The sequence below is a fragment of the Monodon monoceros genome, unplaced genomic scaffold (assembly GCF_005190385.1).
Source record: "Monodon monoceros isolate NGI ecotype Baffin Bay Population unplaced genomic scaffold, NGI_Narwhal_1 Super_Scaffold_15, whole genome shotgun sequence".
In the NCBI taxonomy this organism is placed as follows: Eukaryota; Metazoa; Chordata; class Mammalia; order Artiodactyla; family Monodontidae; genus Monodon; species Monodon monoceros.
The window spans coordinates 78,776,923-78,799,552 of record NW_021703771.1 but is presented as its reverse complement, the minus strand read 5'-3'; the positions used below and the strand labels follow the sequence as shown (position 1 = coordinate 78,799,552).

Below are 22,630 nucleotides of genomic sequence, written 5' to 3'. Positions count from 1 at the left end.
GTTTTACTTTTCATAGTTTTTAGATCTTCAAAAATGCATTTTATGGTGCCATAATGTAAAAAAATGCATCTGTGTGAAAAGAAAGTGGTCAAGCCTCAGTTTTATGTTAGGTCCTAGAAGAGGCCTCCCCTGATGCCGCCTCCCTGGTCTGAATCATCATCGCAAGCTTTATTTGTCCTTGGTGGCACCTGGCCTCACAGTGCACAGAGGCCTATGTTTTGCGTGGGATTAGCTGTCTGCCCTCCACTCTCCTGACTAGACTTTAAGTTCCACAAGGCAGGAAGTGGGTTGATCTTGAATCACCAACAGTGACAGCACACTGAAGGTACTCAGTGCATTATTTGCTCTGAGTGAATACTCAAATGGACAAGAAAGGTCTGAAAAGTCTAGCACCATCCAAGTAAGAATTAACAGCTGATTAAAATATTCTATAAACAGGTTTTCGGTGAGTGAAGTGCTAAGTGAATGTGGACACAATCTAATAAGACTGAGAGCTGAGAAGGGATTGGTGGGCAAGTAACATCTCCATTCCCAGCTTCCTGGGCTGCACACTGGCCCATTCCCAAAGTTAGTATTTGGGTGCCCAAACAGAGAAAAAGGACATTAAGAGAAACAAAAGCCCTAGGAAATAAAGACTATACACTTTATCCCTGATCAGGCTCAAAACATACTTTTTTTTGTTCAGAGACATTAATTATGATGTGACCTTTGAATAAACGTCATTTACACTCTACCCATTGAACAATGGGCAAGAAATCTAGCCCCAAAGAACGCTGGTTAACTTTTTCAGGCCACTAGCACCACCTCATATTGCTCTGGTGTTGTAAAAATTGTATCCTACTGCATGAAACAGTCGTGGAGGCAAGAAAAAGAAATGGAGATAGCTGAAAAATTACAGCAAGACATTATTATGGTGCCACAAATGTTTTCCTTGCATATAACTTAATTAAGTCTATAAGTACACTTTTCCTCAAGTCTTCGAAGCAGATTTACATTTCAGCAGTCTTTACCATATGCCTGGTAATATGTGTATATGCATGTGTATGTGCAAATGTTTATTTTTATTTTAGAATGTTTTGTAACAAAACAGCGCTGGTCCATGGCACACTGTCAAAGCATAGAACATCTCTGTTATTTAGTCCATTTCAGGCCTGCTATTAGATAGGCTTTATTAGAAACACTGTTAGGAGCAATTTTAAGTACAAATTAAAGTTGTATCTCAGAAAGAGAAGTTAAATACTCTTCAATATATATCTGCAGTGATTTGATAGCAGAGATAAGTTTAGGTCCTGCATAACAAGCTCCTTTAGTTCCTTTCTTGAATGAACATCTCATTAGAGGGTGGTGCTGTTTTTTCAACACAGAGCAATCTCTAACACCTCCCACTACCTCAAACCACATCTTCTGCTGTTCCCTTGTTCTAAGACTGGAGCCAGAAGTTTGCTTGTAAATTCTTAAACAAAAAAATGGCTATGGTACAGGGAGAGATAATGTATGTAGAAATATTAATGAAATCAACAATTCAGTTTTCTTTTTTTTTTCATATTTAAGTAGAAAGGAGGGTTTTGATAATAGTTTCCTACAGGACTTATTGGATAGAGATAATGTGACTAGTAACTTAAAATAAATATCTCAATCATTCTTTATAATTCAGAAATCAGCAAGATGGAAATTTTAAACCTATAATATGGTCTATTAGTAGCCTTTAATAAGTTATTATTCTTAATTATTATCTTAAGGTTTTAAAGATATTTTCAACCTCTGAAATCTTCCCCTCTGAGCCAATAAACAAATGTTTTTGAAAAGTTATAGCTGGGGTTCTACCTGTTAACTTGATAGTATCACTGATTCAAAAACACTTTTTCTATGATTAAAACAAAACACCAGAGTAGATCATGGGACCGCCCCCCCCCGCCCCCCAATGTTGGCTGCCTTCTGAGACTCAAAGCAAATAACACAAAGATATCAGAATTAAGGAGCTGCATTCTCTCTTCCATTAGCTCTGCTTAATCCATATTAGAAGCATTTTTCATTTCATCTCGGTGGTTGAAAAAGCGAAACATATGTCTACAAAGGAGGTAACAGCGAATATTGCCCTCTCTTCCTCTGAAAAGGAAAATGCTGGTTATACTAGAGCTCCACATGAATTTTACAAACATTTACTGGAACTAACAAGTCTTCAAACCTTCAGCTCTATCTGCTTAAACCAGAGAATGGATAATTAATAGCAGCCTCCTTTGGGGGTTTTGACTAGATTGCCAGATTCTGCAGTCAGGGTCTTCTTCCCTCCAACTTGCTTTTCCTGAGCTGTGCTCTTCAATACATTGTCTTGCAAAAATTAGCGCATTAATTAAGCCTGCTTGGCAAGTAATTGCATGTTAAGATTTTTTTTTTTTAAAGATCTTTTGATTCCTTATATGAATGTAAAATAAAGGTTACGACAGTGCCATTCTTCTTTTTTTTTAATGGCACAGAATTAATTTCTTTAGTAGGAAAATAAAGGCCTAGCTCTACAGACAGAAGAATATTAAGGCTAAAAAAATTCCCTTATGTGCACATTTCCATTTTTGTTTTTTAAAATATCGTATGAAATCAACACTTAATATCAAGATTATGAGCAGGCTTGTGCAGGATATAATTTTTCTATCTCAACTGATTCTAATGTAGGCACACATTAATCTAAGAGTAGCATTCCAAATATTCACATGCACTAACATTTCTACAACTTTTCTGTTAATTTCTGACAAGCAGATTGAAACAAGGCCTGGCTGATGATATGCTAAACTGTGCCCAGAGTGTAATATTTATATTTTCAAGATAGGCAGTTTTGAAATAAGATGTTTCAGACACAATAGCCGATGAAAGATTTAGGCCAAAGGCCAAACTTATCATATACTCCATGGCTGCTATTAGTTCCCATGTAAATGGACAGTTAACTCATTTTAAGGATCTTCTATAAGCGCACAATGGATTAGACATTTAAACAAAGTCATTGCGTGAAGGAGTTTGGACCCAGTAACACAATCACATGCTTCGTATAGAGACGCTTCTTTGTATCAGTGGTTTCATTACCAGCAATCAACTTATGTACGATGCGTATAAACTCTACTCATTTTGTTACTACTATAAAGAAAAGCCTTTCATGGATAAATTATGAAGAAAAAGTCTTATAAAACAAATAAATAAGCAAGCATTAAAATAGAATTAATTATCAAAAAACCCCAAAAAAACAAAAAAAACAAAAAACCAGAGCCACTTACAGGGCTTGATGGAGTCTTTGGCCAGCCTGGGCTGCTAATGCTATCACTTTCATCTCCATGAAATGAGGAGATGCTAGCAGAGCTGGGGGACATTGGGGAAGGGACTGGCAGGTTGCCGGGGGTTGGGGGCTGAGAAATACCCTGAGAGCTGTAGCTATCCTGTGGTAGAGGAATAAAAAAAAAAAAAAAAAAGACAAAGGTAGGGCAAACTTTATTTAAAATAACAAAAAGCACATCCAGTTTAACAGACTAATTTTTATATATAATAGATATATATATATATATATAAAGACATGTACAAACAAACACACAAAACCACACACATATAAAAGTATTAAAACAACATTCTTAATTAGTATAACTTGGTAAGTTTGCTGGATGCTGGATAAGACCACTGAGCCACCATGCTTACTTCAAGCTTACATGGAATGCTAAGCATGGGTTACCCCTTATGAAAGAAAGAAAGGAAAAAAAAAAAAAAAAAAGCTGTTCACCTTATTTATCAAATAAGGTAGGAAAGCAAAATATTAAGTATGTTGTTGTTGCTAAGGCGGCCAAAACAGGAAGCTACAAACTGAAGGCAGAGAAAATGGCTTCAAGTACCAACCAGGCAAGATCCCTTCCTTCTCCCCACCCCCGAAGCATTTCTCTGGGTGGGTCCTGTCCCTCCACCCCTCTCCCCCAGCCACGAGTTAAATGCCATAAGAACTAGTAACTTTCAGATCCACACCATGAGGGGGGCGGGGAAAGAAGACTGCAAACGTTTCGCACAAGATGGAGGCATGCGGAAGAGAAGAGACCAAATGAAAAAAAGTGAGGAGAGAGCCACACGGCAGCTGCAGCGAGCAGACCCCACACCGCGTGCAGAGGAGAGAGGAATACCTTCGACTTGCTCTCCGGCTGTGCAGTGCCTTCTTCTTTACCATCTGCTTTGAGAGGCAGGGGCAGTTTGGATTCACCAGGAGACATCATATCTGCAAGACCCATAGATGCTAATCGAAAACAGGAGAAAAGAGTTTGGGATTATACATGATGTGTCAGGCTGTGCTCCCGCTAACACAAGCTACTGAGTGATGGGGCACCCGAATTTCCCTCCAAGGAAGGAAAGACAAAAGGAAAAAGAAACTGTAACTCAGAGAATACTCATTTCTGAAATCTAAGTAGCATGACATTCTGGCAATCCTTTTTTATCTTAGGGGGAAAAAAAGCTATCATTTACTCAAGACCTAAGCCACTGAAAGTCAACTTTTATCAATATTATTTTTTCAAAATTATTACAGCTTTAATAGAGTAGGTGCAAGTAGAAATATGCCCAATGTCTAAATTGCTCATGGGGGATTCAAATGCTGGATATGTCTATTTTCACTGGTGGACTAGAGGATTTATTGCTTTCTTAACTTCCTAAATTCACATAATCCATAGTCTGTAAAATCATTTACCACTTTGTATTGTTTCATTTGAAAATCGCATCTATTACATATGGCATAGGCTACAATAACGGAAGGTGGTTGTAACAGATGACTTCAAAAACAATAATCAAAAGTAATTTTTGAAGGAGAGGATTTCTAATTATTTTGCAATGGGGCTGGTTTCCTTTCATTCTGGTGCAGTGCACACATGGATCAGTCCTCAGCCTCAGCTCAAATGCCCAGGTTAGACACCCACACCAGCTCAAGTCAACCCTACGATCCCAGGCAAAACTCATTTCCTAGCTCCTGGCTCAGAAATTCAATCAAGTTCATTTAGGCTTTAGAATGAAAGGTTCACCAAAGAACAACGGATTTACACGCGTTTATTGCAAACACTACTAGATATTTTCAAGTCAAAAATATGGATTTAGATTTCCTTTTAAAGGAAGAACAAGGCTACAGTAGGGAATCAGTGCAGATATCCGGGGAATAACAGCTGAATTTCTACAGAACCCCACTGTGCAAACCATCTGCACAGCACTGGGCTGTGAGTGTCACACCACACAGCTGTGTGAGGAGGCAGAGTGAGGAGAGGTGGAAGGAGAAAAGGGAGAGGGGAGAGAATCACGAGCCTTGGAAATGAGTGAAAAACCGAAAACATTCCCATTTCAAAATAAAATAAACCTTGAGGTTTTATGAACAGGACCCATTTTACATTCTGCAAATCAACGCGCTGGCCTAACCACGGCAGTGCACATGCAGCATAATGTGGGAAAAAAAAAAAAAAGCTTTAAAAAAAGGCTCCACAGATTGCCCACTACAAAATGATTATTGCACATATTCATGTATTACTATGTTTTAGAAAATAATTAGTTTTAATTACAGCAGTGAGAGAGTGAGCAGGGCTCTGGCGAATTAGCTGGCAAGCTTTGTGGTGCTAATTTGCTAATATCGTTAGCATCACTGCAGGTTGAGACCAGAGGTCCTGCCAAAAAAGCCTACCCAGGCACGTGCCTGTGAGTTTACATCAGCACACTCAATGATGCGCTCTGAAATGCCTGTATTTTCCATGGGCACATTGGCTTGTTTTTCAAAGCCCATTTGCAGCTCAGTCAGCCCTTGAAGTCATCACCACACACACAAATCATAATTGGGATGTTTTTCTTTTCCTTTTTTTTTCCAAATTACTTTCAATACTTAGACTTTAAGAACTGGAACAAAAAGCTTTTTCAAGTGATGCAGCTGCAGAGAAAAATCTATTGGGATCAGCTAAAAATGCTGTTATTTTTGTGAACGTGTGAAACCTCAAAAAAGCAGCTGAGAGATATTACACCAAGAAGACAGCCTCGTGCAAAGTAGCGGATTGCTTTCGTGCAGTTTTACCCCTTGCGTCTAGCGAGATAGGAACCAGTAAATCTATACATTAAGAAACCCCCTTTGTAGAAGAAGAGATGGGGAAAGAAAGCAGGATGAGTATGGAAAGAGGGGCTTCTTTATGAAAGCCCACATGTCCTTGCTAGGTATTCCCAGAGTGGGTTCAAAGGGACGACAGCCACACAATTTCAGAGAAACTGGCAAAGCCATGGACACACGGCTTAAGTCCTGCTCCTCCTAAGGTTGTAACAGATAGTTTGGTAGCATTTATAATAGATTATGCCTGAATATTATTTTTGAAAAATAGTAATTTCTTTCTAATTCCTTCTTCATGCATGAAATGTGTTAATGTACATAAAAAGCGGGTTTTTTAGCATAAAGAACTAGGCCAATATTGTATTATGATAATTAATGACAATTTACAGTGATTTAAAAATCACACTTAGATGAATATAAGCATGTATATTGGTTTGAAATTCCCCAAACTTCTTCATTTCCTATTATATATTTTAAAATGGGCATTCGGGGGATGCAAACATATTTCGAAAATTACATTGCTGGGACTTCCCTGGTGGCGCAGTGGTTAAGAATCCGCCTGCCAAAGCAGGGGACACGGGTTCGAGCCCTGGTCCGGGAGGATCCCACATGCTGCGGAGCGACTAAGCCCGTGTGCCACAGCTACTGAGCCTGCGCTCTAGAGCCCGTGCTCGTGCTCCGCAACAAGAAGCCCACGCACCGCAATGAAGAGTAGCCCCTTCTTGCTGCAACTAGAGAAAGCCCGCGCGCAGCAATGAAGACCCAACACAGCCAAAAATAAACAAACAAATAAAATTTTAAAATTACAATGCCATATTATTTTGAGAGATAAATAAGTATAGAATATAGGGTAATAGCTTTACTTACGATGTAAGTTTTATTTTACTAGATGGAGCATAAGGTCTTTCCTTACTGTGGCTTTTACTATTCCTTTTGTTAAAATGCTTATTTTTGACTTCTTACCAGAATTCTCAATGAATACTGCAAAGAGCCATATGCTTTCCAGGGCACTGTTACTCCAGGGGCACTATTTTTTTCTTCTTTCCCAGAAGAGAAAGACCACCAATATTATAAGGATTTGTTAAATTTGTTAAATCAAGTCACTGTTCTTCCTCCTCTTGACATCAGTAATCCAGCATGTAAAGTTCAGACATAAAAAGGGGCAGGAGAGAACTTTCTGACTGCAGAAAGTGCTGTGTGAGTACTGCAAATACATTTCGACTAGTAGCCTCTGGCTTTACCATTGGAATTTAAGAGCTAGAATGACTTCTTGGAGTAAGTGCGGGTCAAGGTCCTAAGGCAGTTATTCCACCTGGATTTAATATATTCAAAAAGAACATAAAGAACATATGGTGCAAGTAAAACGGGCCTTAAACATCCATTCCTACTCTCCCAGCTTCCTTTCCTTAGTCTCCCTGCCAGGCTGCAAAATCATTCCCAGAAGATGGTAAAACAGGACCGGAAACACACAAACAGATCTTTTCTGTTCATGGTAAATAACATACCATACTCCGTAAAATATCTTATTCCTTGTTTTTGAAAACACAAAGGGTCTACCTACGTGTATACATTTGTAGATAGTCATGACTATTTTTATATGTGGCAAATATATAAAGAATACTCTTAACACATACAAAGGGTATGAGAAAAGCTCAGGAGAAACACTTGTCTCTGGCTGGATCAGCAAGGCCTTGAAAGAATCCCCCGAAATTTCCCTATGCTGACATACCTCCAAGGGGACACTGCATGGCCACAGTGCCATGTGGCTGCTCATTTACTATTTGTAAGTTATTCAGATGGAAATGCCGTATACTTTGTACAGTGACTTCTGGTGAGGCAAACTTAGAATCACAGACAGTAGATATGTTTTCTAGCATTTAGATTTCTTCTTGAAGGCGACAGTTTACATGCAGATAATTATACGACTAATGGATATTATAAAATGAAACATAACTAAGTACAATGTAACAACACAAGTATTATATAAGGGTATACTTAACAAGGTTATACATAATTTATAATTTTTCCCATAGTAATACATAATTCTAATCTTTTAGTCTAACTACATATTTTTTAAAAGCTTCTTTAGAGGGAAACAATCCCCACTGCTCACCATCCCACTTCTCCCCACATCTGAAGTGAAGAAAGAGGTGCCACCTTCACAGTCACACTGACTCCATTTAAATAATTACTTGCTCACTGAGGCTTGTAACAATTTGTCACTACACAGGAGGACTGTTTTTGGCCCTGCACACTGCCTACAGCACAACCATCTGAACTCAGCAAAGGGGAAGCTGGAATGCCGGCTGCACAAAGCTGCTAACTGAGGTTCATAAAACCCCACTGGCCATCATTTGTATTATCTGCACTTTCTCCAAAAGTGTCCTTTGTTGGAGAAAACGCTTTGCTGTTGTCACTGGGAATTTACCTCCATGAGCCCAAACCAAGTAATCTGAGGTGGTGATGATCCAAGCCATTTCTGGCCCATCTCTAGAAAAGTCAAGTGTATGCCTTCAGACCAAAACTCCTATCAGGAGCCACAACTGTAACAGTCTGGGTTCCTTTGTCATTCCTGTTTCCCTCAGAGATTGTAACACAGTTATAGCAGATTCACATGTATCTATCAATAGAGACACAGTAAATGCTAAATCATCAATATTCCTTGGAGATGCTAGATGATTACTTTCTATCAGGTAGTGTTTTTGACTTAATAAAACTGGAATCAAATCACATAAATGGGTAGAGGAAAATTTGGTAAATTATTAAAAATTCAATACTTCAAAACGCACAATGCAATAAAAAAAATATATATACTACTAGTAGCCCATACAAAAGACTGTGAGGATAGACGGCCTTTCACTGAACATTTCCTCTGTATGAAATAACAAACAGCTGAATTATCTGAATAATAATAATAAAAAGAAACCCTCTCTGTGAATCTCCATTAAACTGGTTATTCCTCAGGAATACATAAATCTTCTTAGGCAGGGTATCTATTTGTTGTTGGTTATTTTTTGTGGTTCTGGGGTCCAAAGGAAAAAAGGGAAAAATGAGTATTGCTAATAGTGGGTGAAAATTTATTGTGTAGTTTCAATGCTCTGAAGTAATTTTATTTCAGCAAGTCAGACAAAACACATCATGGAATAACCCCAATACACCATTACCTCGGACAGTGCTGGGAAGGGAAGGGGAAGCTTCTAGCTAATAATTCAAGCTTTTTATCTTTCATTTCAAATGTAAAAACATCCACCTCGGGGCTTCCCTGGTGGCGCAATGGTTGGGAGTCCATCTGCCAATGCAGGGGATGCGGGTTCGAGCCCTGGTCTGGGAGGATCCCACGTGCTGCAGAGCAACTAAGCCTGTGCGCCCCAGCTGCTGAGCCTGCATTCTAGAGCCCGCGAGCTACAACTGCTGAGCCCGTGAGCCACAACTGCTGGGCCCGTGTGCCACAACTGCTGAGGCCCGCGTGCCTGGAGCCCATGCTCCGCAACAGGGTTGGGATGGCGGGGACGCTGCAGTGAGAAGCCCGCGCACCGCAGGTGGGAGTGGCCCCTGCTTGCCGCAGCTGGAGAAGCCCGCCCGCAGCAACAAAGACCCAATGCAGCCAAAAATAAAGAAAATAAATAAATTTAAAACAACAAAAACAAAAACATGCACCTGCTGGGATGAACGCCTGCTTAACATCAGGAAGGGCTGTTGGATTTATTTATTTAAAAAGCTTCATTTTCACCAGTACTATCTATTTTTTCCTCTTCCATAAACTTTTAAAGAGAAGTAATCAGGAAATGGCACTATTAAATTAGACCCTAGAAACCAACAACCCTAGAAGCTCAGATGGGATGCAAGCCCAGCCTCTAGCTGACTGTCGTTCCTGACAAAGAAAGAACAGCTCCTGGGGCGTCTTTCAAAGATGGAGAGGTCAGAAAGGCGGCGAAAGGCAGAGGAAATGAAAAAAGGTAATAAGAGGGAGCCCAGCCTCTGACTCCACAGTGTTTTTCTAACACATCATAAAGCACTGCTGGACGCACAGCTGGCTATGCAAAGCTCTGTAGTAACTAAAGGAGGGAATCCTACCCAAAACATCGGCGCCAGAAAAAGTTAACAGGTCAGGTGAGATACGGCATCGTTTTCTCATTTGAAGAGCAGTGCTCAGCATCACTAGATAGGGGGCTTGTAAAGGGTGGTTCGGGACCTTGGGGGCCTAAGAACGTGGAGCATTTGCACAGTCTTAGACATTTTTGTTATTTCCACAAACTGACAGCATACTCTTACTCCACTAATCAGATGGGATTTGGTAAGAATGCAATTGTTGAGATCATAAAGTGTGCTGAAAAAGTTAAACATCATGAAAAATTTAAAACAATTCATTTAAAAATGTATAATTTCTCAACAGCGACAGTAAACAACTATTTTCATGTGTAAATTTAAAGGTGAGTTTTCCTAAATGAAAAAAAACTGTTTCAAACACCCCCTTGTCCTGCCCTTCAATCATTTCCTCTGAAATATGAATTTTAAATGCTTATCTCTACCACTATCAAATGGAGATAGACTTTGTCATGGAATCTTCCAAGACTCCTAATAATGCCCAAAGACAAAAAGAGCTTAGTGTATATACTTTGCAAGCAATCTCCAATGACACTTGAAATATGTCCACATATTGCACAAACACAGAATGAATAAAAACAATTTACATAAAATGTAATGTAATCCTCAAGTCTTAATAGATGGAGCAAGTACCCAAGCAGCAGAGAAGTAGTATTTTCCCCCTTTTCACCCAATGATCCGACTGCTTGAGTTGCTTTTATACTCTCAGTGGTACCAGCCTAAGAGGAGAAGAGGGAAGGGGGAGGACAGCCCTCAGAAGCACAGAGCTGCCAAGGTTACCTGTGGAGCTGTTCACCATATTGGGCGTCATGCTGTAGGGGGGCGCCTGGGTGTTCATCAGCCCAGAGCTGTTGCTCATGGGCTGGCTGTAGGGAGAGCTGGAAGCCATGAGTCCGCTCTGATTCACGCCGGGAAAGCCGCCTTGCCTATATGAAGAGAAAGCACACGCATACGTATCCTGACCACGCACAGCAGCAGCAGTTTACCCCAGCAGTCATTTCTCATAATGGCAGTCATTTATGCAAGGGGTTGCTCCCTTAAAGTAATTTATTTCCTGGACCAAGAGGCTGAACTCTACTGCTAAGTAATTATTTAATATACTATGTAAAGATTCCAAACAATGTAAGTTCCACAGATAATCATGTCTGGTGTTCCAGGTTATAATTTATATAGAGGAGTATAAGCAGGAAAGGGGGAACTTGAAATAAGAACAGGAATTACAAAAGCAAGCAAAATTAATTTCTAACATTTAAAAAGATCTGACTCTTTGTTAACACTACTTAATATCCTCGCATCGAAAACCAAAAGTCGAGAAACAAAAAAACGAATGGGCAGTGTGAAAATGTTGTTTAAAAACTTTTTTCTTTGACCTAACTTTTCTGATATAATGAATCCTGGAGAAAGCATTTCCAAAGCTCCCTTCAACATTCTGCGATTAGGTACTGTTAAAAACACATCAATTTCCCTATATTAAAATTACACAGTAAACATCAGACTTCCACTTCTTTTGCAGGACGTCTCCTGTGACAGAAGGGAAGGGGAGCTTTTAGACTGGCTGTACGTGTCCCAGTAGGCTCCAAGGCACCCCTCCCCCACTGCTGTGCAGACTCATTTTTCTGGTGACTTAGTTTTGTTAGTTTTGTGCCTACGCTCTGCTCTGGGAAAGACAAACTTCTCTTCACTCTTGCAAAGAGGAAAAGGGTATTCTTTGATCTGAAGGAGACAACTGTCACATAATGTCATGTCTCTAACGGCTGGAATGAGACAGGGAAAGGTGGGGAGAAGAGGTTTAATTGTCCCAGGAAAATTACAATGCAAAAAGAAAGATGATGGCAATGTGGCAAAATCCTGAAAAGACTCCACTGTTGTCGTCAAGCTCTTCTTATGTAAATAGTATACATTTAAAAACTTATCAAACTTTCCGCGACTAACGTTTACTCTCAGGAGTAGAGCTGATAGGAGAGGTAAAAATCCCCCTACACGTTGTTTATCTGTTCCAAACTAATTGTAATTACAACCCCTCCACCTCCATTAAACTGTCATTTGGTGGCTCTTAATGCATAAGAGTACAAAAAAAAAAATTTTAAGAGATCCTTTAAGAAATTAACATAAGTCATTAAAAAAATACTATTCTTTTTGTGTAGCTATTTTCAGTGGATTTAACTTTCTGCTTGGTAGAAGAAGTTCCAACATGGTCTATCTGAAAATTCAAAGTACTAAAGATTTGAGTGGTCTTTTCTTTCTTTTACATATTTTACCAAACATTCAGAGAAGTTCTGTACAAACTAACACTTATGATGGTTTGGAAAGAATGTTCCAGAAGTCTGAGAGGCTACTGTTGTGAGTGAAGCTCTGGGAGGGGGGGAGTCTTACTTCTGCCCTGAACCGCAGCTCACCTACCCCCCCTTCGAATAACTAATGCTGGTGGGACTAGACGGCAGTTCATCAGGGTGAGCCCAAGATCACCCAATGGCTTCCGATTAACCCCTAGGTCATCAAATACTTATAACACGCTGCCCAGCAGCTATGAACATACCCCTATATGGTTAGGGTCTTAAACATCAGCAATGTAGACTGTTGGCATTGACTTCACTATCTTAGGTTCTCTTCTGAGGAGTTTCATTCAAAAAGACGATTTAGCATTCGTGTCACTGTTTCAAAGGAGAACAAGTAGCACCTGTTGGGACTGTCCTCTTAATTTCCTTAGCTGATAAATCACATGAAGAGCATCCTTAACTTAGGAACAGGCTGTGTTTTGTGGAGACTACTTCCAAGTCAGTGACTGCTTTGACCTGTCCTTCAAGATCCAGTTTTAGGGGCAGCCTCCTCCAAGAAGGCCGCCCTTATTCTCTGACCTGGAAGCTCTGCCTTCTCCAGACTCTGTGCCTATACAGCTTTTTATAGCTTTATAGCTTCTGCATTTTCCTTTGTATATTAAAATAATTTATGTTCATGTTTTGGCTCTTATAGGTGTATATGCCTCCTGAGAAGTACAAATGAGCACATCACAGCTACTAAAAAGTCTCTGTTAAATGAATGAATTGATGGAGAACATTATCATCGTGAATAGGCATTTTGAAAGATGGCCCCCTTTTCAAACTTCCACCAAATTCAGTTTCACACGTGGTGAAACTAATGTGTGTATGAAACGAACAGTTCCTTAAGCACACTTGTTTATAACTAAGGCGGAAAAAGAGAATCAGAGTATAAAATCCATCAGGCAGATGGTTCCATTAAGTAACCTCAAAGGCCCAACTCTAATCTACTATTTCTCCCCCAAGTCTGCACAGTTCATCCTCAATCACGGTAAGATGGTGCAAGTGCACATAACAGAGGTTTTAAAAAATATACTTACAATAACAAAAAGTTAAAGATTTAAAGGTCCATGTGGTGGATGTCAGCTGCTGGTTACAACGGTCCTCAATTAAACTATGCCTATGGTTTCAAGAGTCTGGTTGGAAAGCCAGGGCTCTTGACTCTGTCACTAGTGACACCTTCCACTGTCACTGGGATCCAGGGGGAAAGTCACTTGGGCTCTCTTAGCCTCAGTTTTTACATCTGAACATGGAGGAACTGATAATGATAATAACATCAATAACTTATCAAGTACTTACACATATGTGTGGCATGATTTCTAGGTACTTTACACATTTAATTTTTTAAGTTCCTGGAGGAAGGGAGGTGGCATTATGTTCACAGACAGAGAAAGAAAATAAGGATCAGAGAGACTAAATAACTTGCCTGAAGATACACAGTAAGTGGCAGAAAGAGAAGTCCCCAAGCCTGCTTTCAGCCCAGTATGCTGTATACTGCCTCTCTAAGGGCCCTGTAACGACGCTAACTCTCGATGAGACAAAGCAGGCTGTTGTGCTCCTTCCTTTTGTCTACCATACTCCTCTTTTGATGTAGAAAGTGACAAATCACAGCGGTGCTTTCCTCTGGGCTTCCTGGAGGGCTCACACAGTGAGAGGTAGTGGAAGTGGACAGACCAGCCCCCCGGACACCGGCCTTGAGGAGGGAGTTTATCCTGGGTACTACGGGCCTCTTGGGTAGTATCCAAGCAAGGAAGGAGCTGAGAGGGAAACGGGCCTTCCCAGGAGAGCAGGGCACGTGCGGCCACGAGCATAGCACTTGGCCACCTGTCTAAACGGGGGAGAGAGCCAGTCTGTCATCATCACAGAAGAAATCCTATTCATTACTGCTTTGGAAATGACTGCCAAGACTATTGGTAATTTTGAACAAGCAAAATGGGCTTGATACTAAAAAAGAGCTTTCAATGCCCTCTGTTGAATTTTGGAAATCGAGACAATTTGTTTTTTGGAAGGACACATCAGATGGTTGCCTCTCTGACTAGGCCGAGCGCTCCAGCTCACTGTGGTGTCGCTGACAGAAGAGCACTTCCAGGGCTCACAACACAAAGCTGATTTGGTTGGGGCGACTCTACCATTACCAGGACCACAGCCGCCTCAGAGGATGCTGGTCCCTTTCCAGAGGCAGCGCTCACCGACGACCAGCTCTCTTTCTGACCACAGCAACATTTGGAATGCTCCAAATGGAATTAGGAGAGCAAAGAAACAAGTCACTAGTTTCCTGTTTTCAAAAGGAAACAAGAGCGACAAAAAAAAACCAGGCAAAAATACAAACTGACATGAGGGAAATATTTTCAACGTAAAACCCTACCAAGACGTACAACGTAAGTTGTACCTGGAAGAGCAAAGTGCCCTACCTCGATCTTTGGGTCTGTGAACTGCTGGGATGTTGTTTCTAGCGGGTCTATGGGCTCAGATGGTTTTTGTTACGAATGACCGCTCTCCTGATGGCACGGATTCCTAACCCGCAATGGCTGTGGCAATGAATGCCCAATAATGTCTGGGGGGAGGGGGGACAAACACTGGAAAATAACGGTTTGTTGCTGTTATGCTGCTGAGGCAGCTACTGAACTGTGCCCCGTGGAACCGACAGTGTTGGGCGGTGCCACAGATCACAAGGCGCTTACTACCACGCGGCCCTGCGCTGGCCGGGGGCCAGGGGGCCGGGCACAGCCCGGCAGGACTCCCCCAGCTCAGGAGTGCCGAGGTGTGACGTAGGCGGTTGCTATGTAAATGTGCGGACTTGCAGAGGAACCAGAGGCACTTGAATTGGTCTTCAGTTGGGACTAGACCTAAGTGTTTAAGATCTGTCATTCCATGACAAAAAGCAGGTTATTCCAACGAGAATGATTCAGAAGTGGAGCTGGCAGGCGCCCTTCCCTCTAGCACTCCTCGGTCTACACACAAACAAGTGGTTTCTCATAGCTCGTCCTTTTATTCACTTTGGAGATTTCTCAAACATTACACATTAATCTGCCAATAAAGGGCTGGCTTTGGGGGAAAAAAACCCAGAAGCAAATACCAGTTTTAAAGTGACCATTTCCAATGGTTCACCGTGAAAACAGAAAGGAGAATACAGCTTCCCACCACAGTTTGAATTTAGCAGGTAAAAATGTCAGTATGAAATCCAATACAGAGTAACCACACATTTCTAAATATCGTGTTTTTAAGTCAACTACGATAAAATTTAAAGTAAAATAAAGTCTGCATACGATTTTCGTGCTTTAAAAGAATACTTAGGCCATATTGTTTTAGCAATCACCACTACTTTTTCTCAATAGGGATAGACTGGAAAGTGTGAAATGTTTATTTTGAAAATGAATGGATTTCTGATACAGCTCTTTGGAGGAGGGTAGGGACAGACAGAAGAAACGCTCTGGAAATAGACACCAGGTGAGTGAAGCCACTTTATATAAAGTCTAGTGGCAAAGACACACGGAGAGAAGCTCCACTCTGAAGAATCCTAGCACTGAAAATATCATTATTGAATTATGCTCAAAAGGAAGATAAAGCAGTGCATGCTTTATTGGACAACGGCATGACTGCCAAACATATGTATCTTTCTCTATACGGACTGTCACTATGGATGTAGTTTAAGTTATGAAGCCAGAAAAGACTGCTTACTGACAAAATAAATGACACTAACACTAAAACTTGGGGTACTTTCCCACTTCAGCCCAGTAGTTATCAGAACCAGGAACTTGAAACTTTGAAAAGCCCGATTCCAGCAGTTCAACCTCGGAGAGCTCCAATCGTATACACAACATTACACAGGATGCTCTATTTTAATAAACGCAAATAATCGGGTTTATAAACAAATAATTTGCACGTACGTGTCCAGATCACTGGTGAAACAGGCTTTCAACCTAAGTTACACAGCAGCTCTTCCAAAGCAGTACCAAGAGGGACATTCAGTCAAGATTATTTAAAATCTAATATCTGAAGAATGAAAATCACTAGCTTTGCCCCCAAAACAACACAATCAAAACAGAAGTGAAAGCTGTCCGAACTGCAGCCCATTTTCGGTGTGGCTAATCCATCAGTACACCTGTGACAGCAAATGCAACTGCCGTTCTAGTGGGGAAATAATGTTATAATCTCAACAAGCCAGTTGCTTTGGCTAGAAATCAACCCTGTGAAGGTAAAGTGGCACTTATATCATTAAACCAAAGACAAAGAACAAATCCAAGTGCCAATGACTTAAAAATCTGTAGATCCCTAGAAAGATGCACAGCCCACACACTACTTTTTTAAAAAACTGTTGCACCCCTTTCACTCAGGAAGGCGTGCTATAATAACAAAATTAGTCAGAAATACCTTCTGTGTAGCTGACAGTTACAGACATGTGTGCATGATGGGTGTGGGAGGGGAAGGGGAGGAAGGAGCCCACCGGCAGGCCCAGACAAAAGCAAACACGAGTCAAGTAACCAGAGCAGGGAGTGTCCAACTGCAACCACGCCGTGCGGATAAAGGAGAGGTGCACGCACTGGGGGTGCTTATAATGAGGAGGTCAGGGCACGTTCCCTGAGGAAGGGATGCTGGCCCCTCTGAACCCCCTCCTCAGGTGAGATCTGAGGGATGGAAAGGGACTCAATCAGGTGAGGAGGAGAGAAGAGGAGAGGAGAGATTAAGAGATGAGAGGGAGAGGGCGGGGGCCAGGTCACATGAGGCTTACGGTTCTCTGGGGTTTCGCCTGTCCCCTAAGAGGAGCTGGCAGAGACTAGGGGTTTAAGCAGGAGAAATGGCAGAAAAGGATGTGTATTTCAAAGGCATGGTCCTCTGGCTGGGGGGCGGCGGGGAGGACGCAGCAGAGGCAGGAAGGACGAACGCAGGGCAACAGGTGTGTGGCTGTCACGCGAGTCCAGATGAGAGAAGGTGGCGCGCGGAACCGGGGTGGGAGTGACGGGGAGCTGAGCGCTCCCTCAGAGGTAGACCGGCAGCACTCGGTGATGAGTCAGACATTGTGGGGTAAGAAAAGGTGGCCCGACGTCCCCTGGCTGCCCGGCTGCACAAGGGACAGGTAAGGGGCCGCTGCTGCGCGGAAAGACCAGCAAGAGACGTGAGCTGCGCTCTGGACATGTGGGGTCTGAGCGGCCAGGAGGCCACGTCGCGGAGGCGGCTGGAGACCCAAGTCTGGGAAGCGGAGGGCGAGTCCTTTCCGTCAGCCTTCCTCCCTAGGCAGGAACGCCCTTTACAATACTTCTTGGTCTGTTTTCTAAGATCTTCCCTGTGTGAACATCACCTCTTTTCAAGGCAGCCTGTTCCCTTAAGGAGAGCTGAAGTGGGTATGATGACAGCAACAAATTAGCTAGAGCAACAATTATCAGTCACTTCCCAGCTATAAATTAATAACTCCCCAAACCCTTTGGTAATTGATACGTTTAAGTTTTTTTTTTTTTCTTCCTTTAAGCATGGACAAAGAGGAATGTAATAACATTCAACGTCTCTATGAAAAAGTCCCTTTCAATAGAGGGGAGTAATGACTTTCTTAGCAAATCCTCCAGAGCCGTCTTTAGTGAGTGTATATTTGCAGATGACTCTTCAGAGCATAGCTTCTCCCACGCGTGTCTCTGCCATGGGCCTATATAACGTGGCGCTGCCCACTGGGCCTCTCTGCGCCTAAAGCACTCTGGTTGTCTCCACCTTTCTCCAGAGAGCTGTATTTTCACCCCTGCATCTCAGTGAAGCTGTTTCCACCAAGCACGGAGGAATCCTGCATATTCCACGCTGAATTTCCTGAAACCCTGTAACATCAGAAACCTTGTTTCCCTTTCTGTTAACTATTTCCTGCAGATTCCTCAAAGGGCTCCAACCTGCTCCCAGCTCTGCTCCTGGCACTCACTCTAAAATGGCACCTGTCGTGCAATTTCAAGATTCAGTACTTCCTTTTCGCTTCAGTGCAGGTAACCCGTTTTAGTTGTTCCTAAAGCAGCTGACTGATCTTCACCTTCTCTCTCAAAGCACAGGAGAACAAATAGAGCTCTAGGCTTCTGAAGCGAGACGCTTCCTTGTCGGAGTGTGAAGAAAGTACAAAAACTATCTGGCTCCTTGAATTTTGGTAATTGCTAACTAAGGATGTTCTCTTCATCTCAAAGTTGATTTTGGTTTGTTAAACCCATTGTTCTGCTCTTACGAACTGTTTACTGACAATCCTACGAAAATGAACTAAAATACTCCCTTTTGAAGATGCTACATTCAGAGGTTTTGACATCAGCACTTCCTTCAAGGGCAGGGCGTTAGGAAAGCCACAGGGCCAACACCGGGCCCCAAACCTCTCTTTTCCCTGCAAGAGGTGAGCCCGGCACTTTGGTGGGTGGGTGCTGGCACCCGTGGCTTCTGACTGGCCTCTAACAAGACGTAACTGGCACAGTTCCCTTGTCTGGTAAAAATGAGATCTGTTGAACCTTGTGAAAGAGAAACTAGTTGCCTCTGATGTCCCCCTTAGAAAGAAAAAAGTGCCCCTTTCTAACTGCATTATATTAAAGATCTTTAAGAAAGTTTATCTTGAGATCATAATGCCATTAAGACCTCGAATGATTTACAAAGAAGGCTATTCCTTCTCTGCGATAGGAGTTCCCACCTTTGCACCAGGACACTCCCTTCCTGGGTACAAGCCGTTAAGGGAGAGCGAACTGACACGGGGGTGGGTCTCCTTGGAGGTCTGGACACTTGGGACGCAGGCAGCAAATGGGCGTGGCAGCTACCGAGGAGCCATGTAGCAGGTAGCAACGAGCTGACCCCAGTGCTGCTTTAGGAGGGGACAACTGAGAGGGCACAGGTCTCACATGCATTCAGACTTCTTGTACCTTAATGGACCAGGCTGTCGGCTAAAAAAATAAAATGGAATTTGGGTCCTGAGATCCGCATCTCATACACTTTACCACAGCAACATTCTGTCAGACCCTCTAACAAGGAATGCACTTGTCCAGGGCCGCAGTGCCAGGAAATATATCAATATGGTTATTTCCAACTTACGAAAAAAAATCCTCCTAAAATTCTTACAGATTTTCTGAGCTAAAGGTGGCCTTGGGCCACAAAGTTACTTAATTTATTTCAGCAAAACACCGTTCAAAATTAGGGTAAAAAATGTTGCAAGAAAGGCCTGATAGCTGAGCAGAACTATAGTTCTTTACGTCCACGCCAGGTGCTCTGGCCCGAGAAGCTGGAGGGGCAGGACCCGGCAAGTTCGTACCGGTAGGTATTTAACAATCAAAGGCAATTTAGTAAGAGTTAACTTTTAAAGCAAGGGACGAAACCTTGTGGTTTGGTTTTGCTTTTTAATCTACGTGATGGAAATGGAGTTCAAAATAAGAATGAAGGTCAAGATTAGAAGAGCCTCAGGGAGTTGCTGCCACAGGCTTAACGCTACCAGCTAAGAGGCCCTCTGGGCAGTCGGACAATGCAGCCCCCCACCTATGATCTTCACTCGGTCACGCATGACACCTCCCCAACCACAGACTGGGATAGACCAAGACCCGGATCACAGCCTCTTCATCGCTTACAAACTCTTCTTGTTGCCTTCGGCCCCAAACCCTGCTGAGGTTATGAGATTTCAGACTGAGAACAACTTGACACTTCCTGGTTTCAACCTGAAAGCCTTGCGGGTTGGTGCTGAGGCCAGTGGTACTACCTGAGACAAATGTGATCTCAGCACTCCTACCTTTAACAACTCTGAGCAGCTGGGATTGGCTGGGCTGTGTTGCTGATTTTTTTCCAGTGACGGGTGGACTGTAATGCTGATTCTAGATGTGATATTCCCAGTTTGTCCGGTGTGAACATGTGGTATGTGGGGGAAGAGATGTTAGTGGGCCCATGAGGTTAGAAAGGAAGACAAGTGGCCTGGGTGAGTAAACCTGGGCACACACTCCACTGATGGAGGACTGGCCCGGTTAATCAGAGCCCCAACCCAATACACACATCATTGTGAGCTCCCTTAGACGTAAGGACAGCACCCAGCTGTGAGAGGTGCAGACTGGGACGTGGATAGAAGACATTCTGAATTAAGAAGGCAGTTCTAGGAATGGAGGGGAACTTGGAATATCTCAGAGTATCAGGAAGATACTGATATCTGAGAGGATGCTCAGAGGTAGAAAGTGAGACAAAAGATCGCCAAAGCCTGAGTCACGGTATCAGGTCTGTTTAAACGTCAGTTCCTTCTAATTCTATCCAGTGTCCCCAGCTCTAGTCCAGTATTTTCTTCCGTCAGCGTCTATCAGGTACAAAGCACGGGCTCTCCGAGCTTGGGCTTTCCTGCCTCTTCCCTCTGTGTTTTTCACTAGTGCACCTCAGCAGCAGGAATCCCTAATGCAATCCCCAGATTTGTGCTGGTCTTCTACCCCAGGATCACCCAGCAGGTTTATAAAAGATACAGGCTCACGAGCCTCACCTGGCGTGAGGCTGGGGCGAGGGTGTGTGTGTATATTTAAAAATCTCTCTAGATAACAACCAGTGGTTTAAGGAACTTCAGAGACTCGAGTCCATTAAAGGTTTGCTGTACATTTCATACTTCGATTCCTTGGATCTCATTAAACTTTTAAAAAAAAAATCTCTCTTGGTATTTTAAAAATTAGTGTTTTACGACTTTTTGATTTGAAGACTAATAAATGGACCTTATGGCTGCTATAATAATTCTGGAACTCTGAAAGATTTGATTGAAATCATAATCTTAAAATACCAACACAGCAATATGCATTCCAATTCTAAATTTTGAAGGCAAAAAAGGAGCTAAAAATTAAAGCATAGTGTTTAGATGTTAAAACAAAGGCTAACATTTAACTGTAAAAATTAAAACTCTATTTAAGCCTTTGAAATCTTTTCGCTTTGTCTTTCAATAACATGACTTCTCAAATCATAGCTATTATTTTAATACCTAATTGTCCAAAATCCAAAGGGCTAAATTCTTAGTTAACACAGATCACTCACAGCTCTTTAAGCCCATGGACCCACTATAACGGAGGTTGCACACACATGCGTTTTCGCCCCTTCTCTTTGATGTGTTAATGCACTATCTCCATTACTGTGTTTCCACATCAGTGCCTCCTAGCCCATCAGCAGACTGAGTCATACTGGCTTCAGAGGAAAAAAATAGAGAAAAAGTGCCTTGCTGGCAAATAGCAACAGGTGAAATGAATTATAAATACACACCCTCCCCCCCCTCCACTAAAGAAGAGTTGCTGGAAGCTGGGGCGGGGGGGGGGGCGGGGGAAGACGACGATGGTGCATATAAGACACAGGTATAAGCGTCTACGTAGGCCCAATCCACCAGGGTCTGTACGTGCAGCTAGCTGTTCCCAAGCAGAGGAACCACTGCTCAGATTCTCACAAAACATTCAGCCATGTCAACACCAATTGTTAGACTGCTACCGATCAAGCTACCTTATGGTTAAGACTTCATGAAATTTATTCAGTCTGTTAAAGAGTGGCTAAGATTGGAAAATAGTATTAATTAAAATCCCTAATCTCCTACTTTACTAAAAACAAAAATATTTGAAAGCTAATTTCAGTTATCCTAGCCTTTGGTATGGCTTAAGAATTAAGATGTAAGTCTCCAGACTCAGGGTTGTGATATTCAGTATAAAAATTCCCTCCTCAGCAGGAGAAATGAGACTTTTCAAATTGACTCGTTTTTGTTCTTTCTTTTTTTTTTTTTTAAAAAAACTAAGAAGTCTGAGAGTCGTCCTCTGTCTGATATTAAGTTGGTTCAATGGGGAGTCTTTAAAGGGACAGAAGAGGATGACAGATATTGCTTGTATCAGCATCACGTAGCTGTATGCATTTATCTGGGTAAAAATGCCGACTTCTGTTTCTACTCTTGCACGACTCAGAATCCTTATTTTAACAGCTACACTCCAGTCTCAAGAATGCAACATGTTAAAGCGCCACTGGTGGGCAATCGAAGGGTGAAAAGGACAGAAATTCAAACCCAACTGTGTGCCATCAAGTAAACTGTCACTTCACTTCATAAGGTGTGTGGTTCCAGAAACAAACTACTCACGATGTGCAGGTAGTCTGAGTGGAAACAGCAAAGCGCTCCCTTCCTTTCAGATACAACAAAGGCTGAGCTAAAGAAAAACAATTC

General features: G+C 42.1%; 1 protein-coding gene across 8 annotated transcripts in view; it reads right to left on the bottom strand.

The window, feature by feature from the left end:
- ARID1B (AT-rich interaction domain 1B) overlaps positions 1–22,630 on the bottom strand; it is a 411,248-nt gene that overhangs the window by 31,451 nt on the left and 357,167 nt on the right. For 5 of the 8 annotated variants that reach the window (XM_029223437.1, XM_029223436.1, XM_029223440.1 and 2 more), the window contains 3 exons: positions 10,964–11,109; positions 4,143–4,252; positions 3,261–3,419 (listed from right to left, as the gene is read on the bottom strand). In XM_029223437.1, coding sequence (XP_029079270.1) covers positions 3,261–3,419; positions 4,143–4,252; positions 10,964–11,109 — 415 coding nt within the window. The remainder of the gene's footprint in view (positions 1–3,260; positions 3,420–4,142; positions 4,253–10,963; positions 11,110–22,630) is intronic. The other 3 variants (XM_029223438.1, XM_029223441.1, XM_029223435.1) reach the window with 2 other exon arrangements.